Below are 10,753 nucleotides of genomic sequence, written 5' to 3' on the forward strand. Positions count from 1 at the left end.
GCTGGTGATATCTCTCCAAATCCTGGTCCTCCTCACCACATTCCCACAGTCATTTCTACCTCCCATCCACGCTCTATCACAACCTTCCGTAACCTCTCCAACCTTATACCCATTCACCCAGCCCCCGCTTCCCCAGTCCCACTAACAGGAGCTCTGTGGAACGCTCGCTCTGTCTGCAACAAGCTTTCCTACATCCATGATCTTTTTGTTACTACCAAACTCTCCTTCCTCGCCATCACCGAAACCTGGCTCACCCCTTCTGACACAGCCTCTCCTGCTGCACTTTCGTATGGCGGCTTCCACCTTTCTCACACCCCCCGCCCCAGCAGCAAACATGGTGGAGGAGTTGGTTTTCTCCTGTCAGATACCTGCTCCTTCACCCCAATCCCACTGCCACCCTCTGTTACCCTCCCTTCCTTTGAGGTGCACTCTGTGCGCATCTACTCCCCCTCCAACCTCCAACTGGCTGTCATCTACCGCCCCCCAGGGCCAGCCACCACCTTCTTTGACCACTTCACCACCTGGTTACTTCATTTCCTTTCCGCGGACATCCCTACTATCATCATGGGCGACTTCAACATCCCCATTGACACTTCCCTCTCAGCTGCCACTAAACTTCTATCTCTCACTTCCTCCTTCGGCCTCACTCAATGGTCTTCTACAGCCACCCACAAAGATGGCCACACACTGGACCTCATCTTCACCCGCCTCTGCTCCCTATCTAACCTCTCTAACTCACCTCTTCCTCTCTCTGACCACAACCTGCTCACATTCTCTTCCCTCTTCACTCCATGTCTACAATCCCCACCCCACAAACTTTCACACCCTCGCAGGAATCTTAAACACCTTGACCTACACTCATTCTCCGAATCCCTCCTCCCTCTTACAGATATAAGTTCCTTACACAATGCGGATGACGCTGCCGCTCTATATAACACCACAATAGCTGTAGCTTTGGAATCCGCTGCCCCACTTACACATACCAAAACTCGCAAAATCAACAGACAGCCCTGGCACACCAGCCTGACCAAAGAGCTGAGGCGAGCTTCCAGGGCTGCTGAGCGCAGATGGAAAAGATCCCACTCCAACGAGCATTTCATCGCATTCAAACAGTCCCTCACTACTTTCAAGACCACACTCGCCACAGCTAAACAAACCTACTTCTCATCTCTCATATCCTCCCTGTCTCACAACCCTAAACAGTTATTCAACACCTTCAATTCTCTCCTCCGCCCCCCAGCACCTCCTCCCTCCCCACTCATCTCAGCTGAAGACTTTGCCTCATTTTTCAAGCAGAAAATTGATAACATCAGGGACAGTTTTGGTCAACAACCCCCAGAGCCCTTCCTCCCGACTTCCCAGCCCTCCACCTTCAAAACCAACTTCTCCACCATTACAGAAGATCGACTCTCCACTCTACTCTCAAGATCACATCTCACCACCTGTGCACTCGACCCGATCCCATCCCACTTCATCCCAAACCTCACCACAGTCTTCATCCCAACCCTAACCCATCTCTTCAACCTATCACTAACAACTGGTGTTTTCCCCTCAAGCTTTAAACATGCCTCCATCACACCTATCCTCAAAAAGCCCTCTCTTGACCCATCCTCTGCATCTAGCTATCGCCCTATATCACTTCTCCCATACGCCTCCAAGCTACTGGAACAACACGTCTACCTTGAACTGTCCTCCCATCTCTCTTCTTGCTCCCTCTTCGACCGCTTACAATCTGGCTTCCGGTCACACCACTCCACTGAAACTGCCCTTACTAAGGTCACCAATGACCTCTTAACTGCCAAGAGCAAGCGACACTACTCTGTCCTCCTCCTCCTGGACCTGTCGGCTGCCTTTGACACAGTGGACCATTCCCTATTATTACAGACCCTCTCATCCCTCGGCATCACAGACTTGGCCCTCTCCTGGATCTCATCATACCTAACAGACCGGACATTCAGCGTCTCCCACTCACACACCACCTCCTCACCTCGCCCCCTATCTGTCGGAGTCCCACAAGGTTCAGTCCTAGGGCCCCTGCTGTTCTCTATTTACACCTTTGGCCTGGGACAGCTCATAGAATCTCATGGCTTTCAGTATCATCTTTATGCTGATGACACACAGATCTACATCTCTGGACCAGATATCACCTCCCTACTAACCAGAATCCCTCAATGTCTGTCCACTATTTCATCCTTCTTCTCCACTAGATATCTGAAACTCAACATGGACAAAACAGAATTCATCATCTTTCCCCCATCTCATGTGACCCCCCCTACGAACCTATCAATTACAGTAAATGACTGCCCACTCTCCCCAGTCCCACAAGCTCGCTGCCTCGGAGTAATCCTTGATGCTGATCTCTCCTTCAAACCACATATCCAAACCCTTTCCACTTCCTGCCGACTTCAACTCAAAAATATTTCACGCATCCGTTCATTCCTCACCCAAGAATCTGCAAAAACCCTAGTCCATGCCCTCATCATCTCTCGCCTTGACTACTGCAACCTCATGCTCTGCGGCCTCCCCTCAAACACTCTCGCACCCCTCCAATCTATTCTAAACTCTGCTGCCCGACTAATCCACCTGTCCCCCCGCTATTCCCCAGCTTCTCCCCTCTGTCAATCCCTTCACTGGCTCCCAATTGCCCAGAGACTCCATTACAAAACCCTAACCATGACATACAAAGCCATCCACAACTTGTCTCCTCCATACATCTGTGACCTCGTCTCCCGGTACTTTCCTGCACGCAACCTCCGATCCTCACAAGATCTCCTTCTCTACTCCCCTCTTATCTCCTCTTCCCACAATCGCATACAAGATTTCTCTCGCGCATCACCCCTACTCTGGAACTCTCTACCACAACATATCAGACTCTCACCTACCAGCGAAACATTCAAAAAGAGCCTGAAGACCCACCTCTTCCGACAAGCCTATAACCTGCAGTAACCACCGATCGACCAAACCGCTGCACGACCAGCTCTACCCTCGCCTACTGTATTATCACCCATCCCTTGAAGATTGTGAGCCCTCGCGGGCAGGGTCCTCTCTCCTCCTGTACCAGTTATGACTTGTATTGTTTAAGATTATTGTACTTGTTTTTATGTATACCCCCCTCACATGTAAAGCGCCATGGAATAAATGGCGCTATAACAATAAATAATAATAATAATAATAATAATGGAGGCATAAGGCTGGCAGTGATGGGCATTGTGGGTAATAATAGCGGGGATCATGCCTCATTCCTCTCTAGGAGCATATACGACATCTTCTCTGGGGTTCTTTCTTGTTTCAGTTACTGGGATGAGTGCAATAAAATGTCGCTCAGTGAGTCTTCTGACATCTTCACATTATAAAGGATTGGCGGGGACAAAATTATCAAAAACAAGATTTTCAGTGACCTTTTCCTGATAATCAAGGAAAGTGTCTGCATTTCTGGCTTTTTTGTATAACACAAAAGAATTATATGTGGCCACCTGAAACAAATACATGACTAACTTGTTATACCAGATATATGATTTTCTTGATACCTGGTATGGCTGTAGAACCTGATCTGCAAGGTCCACACCCCCATATATTTGTTGTAGTCAATGACAGACACAGGTTTTGGAGTAGTGGATCCCTGTTGGTCTGCAGTGGCCCTTGTGGCATCTGTGTGGATCGAGCTCAGGATAAAAATATCTTTTTTATCCTTATACTTAAGGACAAGCAGCTCTCCATTGTGTAAAGCCCCTGACTGCCCCTTTCGGAACTTTTTACTGACCAATGATTGTGGAAACCCCTGACGGTTTGGTCCCACAAGCCCCTATGTTATGTCCAACCAGACTTATAAATAGGGGTATGCTGGTGTAGTAGTTGTCAACATACAGATTGTAGCCTTTTTGTAAAAATGGAGTTATCAGCTCCCAAACGACTTTTCCAGATGTCCCCAGATAAGTAGGGCCTCCTGGTGGGTTTAGTTGGCTGTCTTTCCCCTCATAAATATGAAAAGCTGATGTGTATCCAGTTGAACTCTCGCACATTTTATAGAGCTTTATTCCGAACCTTGCCCTCTTAGAAGGAACAAATTGCTTGAGGTGCAGTCTTCCTTTGAATTTTACAAGGGACTCATCAATGGAAATGTTTTCTGTTGGGGTGTAGAGCTTTAAGAACTTTTCTGTCAAGTCTTCGATGATAGGTCTGATATTGAATAGTCTGTCATATTCTGGGGCATTTCTGGGCAGGCATTGACTATTATCGATAAAATGCCAAAATCTCATGAGCATCTCATAACGGGTCCTAGGAAGAACGGCAGAAAACATAGGGGTGGCTTGAACAGGGCGGTTGGACCAATACGACCGAATGCTCATTTTTTTTATCAAGCCCCATAGCGAATGTAAGTCCTAAAAATGTTTTAATTTCTAGGACATTAGTTGGTGTCCATAAATTTGACCTAGCATAATAGGATCGTGGATTCTGGCTGATGAATTGGGACGCATATAAATTTGTAGGACAATATGCTCTAGCAAGCTATCTGTCAGAAACAAATTAAAAAAAATAATTGGTCCCAAATTTTCCACCTCCACATTTATACCAGGAATGGCATTAAAATTATGGATGAATGGAGTAGCCGAATCCGAAGCCTCCCATCTGGGAAATGCTACATCAAGAGGCAAAGCCCCTTGGACATTGGTGTGCGCCAATTCACGAGCACTAGGGACAGCGCTAGTACTGGGCATTGTTCCCTGAGTTGGAGACATTTCTCCAGAAGCGCTATTTGTCCTTCTTGTTGTACTGGTCCTTGTGTGTGAGGATGGACCAGAATCACTGCTCATTTCTGAGCTATCACTGTCGCTGTAACTAAAGCCCTCGAAATCCACATCACCATCTGACACTGCACTTTCTTCACTGTCAGAACATAAAAGTGCATAAGCCTCCTCTGCACTATAATACTGATGGACCATTTTATTTGTTTTTATTTTTTATCCGGAAATAGAAAACTCTGACATGACTGACGTGACCAAATTATTGGGGAGACAATTGAGAAAAGCCTAATTCTTTAGACTAACCCTAACTTTAGCCTAACAGTAACCCTAACAGTAATCTCAACTTTAGCCTAATAGCAACGCTAACAGTAACCCTAACCCTAACCCTAACAGTAAGCTTAACTTTAGTCCCAACACTAACCCTAACTATAGCACTAACCCTAACCTGCCTTATTTTTTTTTACTTTATAGCAAAATCGCTGACTGACACAGCTGTTGCCAGCAGCACTTGTAACACTGTTTCTCCTCTAATCTCTCACTGACAGGAGATCTGAGGAGAAGCAGCGTTTTTATGAGGCAGATCACCCGGGAAAGCTCGCTGCTACAACAAACTCTCCTAGTGATTTGTCTCATTGGGTGGTGTGACGCTGACGTCATCAGGACCTCGATGAGGACGGGGGTCACAGGAAGCATTGTGCTCCAGAATCCCCTCGTTACAAGGTACATAGGTGCCCCGATGAGCACAAAACCGCCAACCATAGACAATTTTAGTTTTTTAACCCCTTCACTACCAAGGGTGGTTTGCACGTTAACTCCCGGGCCAATGTTTACAATTCTGACCACTGTCCCTTTATGAGGTAATAACTCTGAAACGCTTCCATGGATCCCGGTGATTCTGACATTGTTTTCTCGTGACATATTGTACTTCATGTTAGTGGTAAAATTTCATTCAAATAACTTGCGTTTATTTGTGAAAAAAATGGAAATTTGGCAAAAAAATTTAAAATTTCGCAATATTCCAAATTTGATTTTTTATGCCCTTAAATCACAGAGGTACGGCACACAAAAAACTTGATAAGTAACATTTCCCACATGTTTGCTTTACATCAGCACAATTTTGGAACCAAAATTTTTTTTTGTTAGGAAGTTATAAGGGTTAAAATGTGACCAGCGATTTCTCATTTTTACAACACCATTTTATTTTTAGGGACCACATCACATTTGAAGCCACTTTGAGGGGTCTATATGATAGAAAATACCCAAAAGTGACACCATTCTAAAAACTGCACCCCTTAAGGTGCTCAAAACCACATACAAGAAGTTTATTAACCCTTTAGGTGCGTCACAGGAATTTTTTGAATATTTAAAAAAAAAATTAACATTTAACTTTTTTTCACAAAAAAAATACTTCAGGTTCAATTTTTTTTATTTTACCAAGGGTAACAGGAGAAATTGGACTGCAAAAGTTATTGTGCAATTTGTCTTGAGTACGCTGATACCCGATATGTGGGGGTGAATCACTGTTTCGGCGCATGGCAGAGCTCAGAAGGGAAGGAGAGCCGTTTGACTTTTTCAATGCAAAAGTGGCTGGAATTCAGATCGGACGCCATGTCGCGTTTGGAGAGCCCCTGATGTGCCTAAACTGTGGAAACCCCCCACAAGTGACCCCATTTTGGAAACCAGACCCCCCCAAGGACCTTATCTAGATATGTGGTGAGAACTTTGAACCCACAAGGGCTTCACAGAAGTTTATAACGTACAGCGGTACAATTAAAAAATCATATTTTTTCCACAAAAATTATCTTTTCACCCCCAATTTTTATTTTACCAAGGGTAACAGGACCCTAAAAGTTATTGTGCAATTTGTCCTGAGTACGCTGATACCCTACATGTTGGGGTAAACCACTATTTGGGTGCAAGGCAGAGCTCGGAAGGGAAGGAGCGCCATTTGACGTTTTTGGCTGGAATTGAGATCGGACACCATGTCGCGATTGGAAAACCCCTGATGTACCAAAACAGTGGAAACCCCCCACAAATGACACCATTTTGGAAACTGGACCCCCCCAAGGAACTTATCTAGATGTGTGGTGAGAACTTTGAACCCACAAGGGCTTCACAGAAGTTTATAACGTACACCGGTACAATTAAAAAATCATATTTTTTCCACAAAAATGATCTTTTCACCCCCAATTTTCATTTTACCAAGGGTATCAGGACCCTAAAAGTTATTGTGTAATTTGTCCTGAGTACGCTGATACCCCACATGTGGGGTTAAACCACTATTTGGGCGCATGGCAGAGCTCGGAAGGGAAGCAGCGCCATTTGACGTTTTTGGCTGGAATTGAGATCGGACACCATGTCGCGTTTGGAAATCCCCTGATGTACCAAAACAGTGGAAACCCCCCACAAATGACACCATTTTGGAAACTAGACCCCCCAAGGAACTTATCTAGATGTGTGGAGAGAACTTTGAACCCCCCAGTGCTTCACAGAAGTTTATAATGCCTGGGCGTGAAAATAAAAAAATCGTATTTTTTCCACAAACATGATCTTTTAGTCACCAACTTTTTTATTTTCCCAATGGTACCAGGAGAAATTGGACCCCAAAAGTTGTTGTCCAATTTGTCCTGAGTACGCTGACACCCCATATGTGGGAGAAAACTACTGTATGGGCACACGTCGGGGCTCGGAAGGGAAGTAGTGACGTCTTGGAATGCAGACTTTCATGGAATGGTCTGCGGGTGTCATGTTGCTTTTGGAGAGCCCCTGATGTACCTAAGCAGTGGAAACCCCCCACAAGTGACCCCATTTTGGAAACTAGATTCCCTAAGGAACTTATTTAGATGTGTGGTGAGCACTTTGAACCCCCAAGGGCTTCACAGAAGTTTATAATGCCCGGGCATGAAAATAAAAAAATCATATATTTTCCACAAGCATGATCAATTAGTCCCCAATTTTTTTATTTTCCCAAGGGTACCAGGAGAAATTGGACCCCAAAAGTTGTCCAATTTGTCCTGAGTATGCTGATACCCCATATGTGGGAGAAAACTACTGTATGGGCACACGTCGGGGCTCGGAAGGGAAGTAGTGACGTTTTGGAATGCAGACTTTGATGGAATGGTCTGCGTGTGTCGTGTGCGTTTGGAGAGCCCCTGATGTACCTAAACTATTGAAACTCCACACAAGTGACCCCATTTTGGAAACTAACCCCATTCCGGAAATTAACACTTAGTGGATGTTGGAGAGTGAAAATTACACATTTGCCATTTTCTTACCCAGCACATAGTGCCCAGATTGTGCTCCAGGAGACACCGCAAATTAAGTGGGTTCTTCTCACTATAATATTGCTAAATACAGGGATCCTAAATGTTGTTTGCGCACATTGCAAGACTCCGAAGGGAGAGCGGATTTTGCTGGATTGGTTTATAGAAACCCTGTTGGTTTTCAACAGCCTTTGAGTCTCTAATAGTGTGGGATCCTCTGTTTTTCCATTGATGATGGACCTGAGTGGGGACTTGTTTTTTTTGTGAGATGAGAATTGGTATTATTTTCGCCTACATAACATTGATTGGTTTCGTTTTATTCGATATTTGGGAGGCAGAATGAACAAACAGTTGAACACCACACACTACTGGTTCATCCAAAAGGTTTTCTATTAGACTGTGAACATTCATTGTCTTGGTAAATAATTAAAGTTTTTTTTTTACATAGCTTGCCATTTTTATGGACGGTTTAAGTAGAAATGTTCAAAAATATAAAACTCAAGGATGTTTTATTAGAAAATAATATTTTTTTTATCTTAGCAGATGACTGTACCAGGAGATCAGAGGGACAGGTGACATCTTCAATTTTTAAATCAGATGATCTTGAGATCCTACAAGATACAACTGAAGTGATTGCCATTACTCCAGATATACCATCATCCATTCACAGCAAAGATCTGTCATCTGATCCTATGAAACATGTCCCATCTTCTGATTCATTACTGACTACTAAGGGAAATCAAAGTCACAAAAGAGGCAATAAAAAACAAACTGCTCCTAAAGCAAAGAAGTCATTCTCATGCTCAAAATGTGGGAAATGTTTTACATGGAAATCACATTTTGTTAGACACCAAAGAAGTCACACAGGGGAGAAGCCTTTTTCCTGTTCAGAATGTGGGAAATGTTTTAACCTTAAAGGGCATCTTGTTATACACCAAATAACTCATGCAGGAGAGAAGCTTTTTTCATGTTCACAATGTGGGAAATGTTTTGACCATAAAAAGGCTCTTGATAACCACCAGAGAAGTCACACAGGAGAGAAGCGTTTTTCCTGTTCAGAATGTGGGAAGTGTTTTAACCAGAAATGGTATCTTGATGAACACCAAAGAACTCACACAGGGGAGAAGCCTTTTTCATGTTCAGAATGTGGGAAATGTTTTAGCCATAAATGGCATCTTGTTAGCCACCAAAGAACTCACACAGGAGAGAAGCCTTTTTCATGTTCAGAATGTGGGAAATGTTTTGCACTTAAATCATATTTGGTGAACCATCAGAGAACTCACACAGGGGAGATGCCTTTTTCATGTTCAGAATGTGGGAAATGTTTTAACCATAAATGGTATCTTGATGAACACCAAAGAACCCACACAGGGGAGAAGCCTTTTTTTATGTCCGGAATGTGGGAAATGTTTTAACCATAAAGGTAATCTTCAACAACACCAAAGAACCCACACAGGGGAGAAGCCTTTTTTATGTTCAGAATGTGGGAAATGTTTTAACCAGAAATCGTATTTGGCTAATCACCAGAGAACTCACACAGTGGAGAAGCCTTTTTCATGTGCAGAATGTGGGAAATGTTTTAACCGGAAATCATATTTGGTTAATCACCAGAGAACTCACACAGTGGAGAAGCCTTTTTCATGTTCAGAATGTGGGAAATGTTTTAATCAGAAATCAGATTTGGGTAAGCACCAGAGAACCCACATAGGGAAAATCAACCCTGACTAAACATGAGAAAATTCACACAGGGGAGAAGCCTTTTTCATGTTTAGAATGTGGGAAATGTTTTAACCAGAAAGGTAATCTTGATAAACACCATAGAACTCACACAGGGGAGAAGACTTTTTCCTGTTCAGAATGTGGGAAATGTTTTATCCAGAAAGCACTTCTTGTTAGACATCAGAGCAGTCACACAGAGGAGAAGCCTTTTTCATTTTCTTAATGTAGGAAACATTTTACTTGGAAATCAACTGTTAATAAACATCAGAGATGTCACATAGGGGAGAAGACTTTTTTATGTTCATAATGTTGGAATAGTTTTAACCAAAATTGAATCTTCTTAAATGGGTTGTTTCTTGTCATTCCTCATGTTTGCTGACAAAAGGATAAAACTAAACTTTATTAATTCCAAATGTAAAACTATACGCATAATTCACCCCCTGAAGGTTAGTCAGTAGGTGACTAATAGAAAAAACATGTACCCCACAGTTCAGTATATAGGGTCAGGTGATGTATACACACTCACTCTCCAAGCCTCTCATTTCTACGGGTTTCATCGTCCTCACCAAAGGCGTCATCAGGAGATTATTTAATATTGTCCTGTTATGTGTTACAGAACCACTTAGCACCGAGAATATGTTGTGCAGTTATATGTATGGATAGTAGGTTCTATGTGAGATGCATGTCCCTAATGCATCAGCATTCCCCTTTTGTCCGCCCTCCCCCCACCTTTGTAATTTCCACAGTAAACATCGGCAGGCTCCGGCCACCTGCTGCTTTTGTAATGCATGTCTGGCCTGCCGCTTTTCTATTGGCCTGCCCTCTGTATCTGTGTGATATAATCTGTGTCCTCTGAGTAAAGTGTTGTCAGACTGGAAATACATGGAGAAGCAGTGATCTTTTATATGCGCCCATGTAAACCAGGGATTCCAGCCAGCGTCATTCATTCAGACTCCAGCCAACGCAGAGCGGACCTCCGAAAACACGGGGTGGTACTGAAAGAGGTACCCCAGCTTGGTAGACCCCGTT

At 43.8% G+C, this 10,753-nt stretch overlaps 1 protein-coding gene across 5 annotated transcripts in view; it reads left to right on the top strand.

The window, feature by feature from the left end:
- LOC141094115 (gastrula zinc finger protein XlCGF66.1-like) overlaps positions 1 to 9,555 on the top strand; it is a 152,941-nt gene extending 143,386 nt beyond the window's left edge. For 4 of the 5 annotated variants that reach the window (XM_073579851.1, XM_073579850.1, XM_073579848.1 and 1 more), the window contains one exon: positions 8,546 to 9,555. In XM_073579851.1, the coding sequence (XP_073435952.1) occupies positions 8,546 to 9,420 (875 nt within the window). In that variant the 3' untranslated portion in view covers positions 9,421 to 9,555. The remainder of the gene's footprint in view (positions 1 to 8,545) is intronic. The other variant, XM_073579852.1, reaches the window with a different exon arrangement.
- Positions 9,556 to 10,753: the final 1,198 nt, after the last annotated feature.

Source organism: Dendrobates tinctorius, unplaced genomic scaffold, assembly GCF_039654945.1.
Source record: "Dendrobates tinctorius isolate UK_male_01 unplaced genomic scaffold, ASM3965494v1 ptg000063l, whole genome shotgun sequence".
Taxonomy (NCBI): Eukaryota; Metazoa; Chordata; class Amphibia; order Anura; family Dendrobatidae; genus Dendrobates; species Dendrobates tinctorius.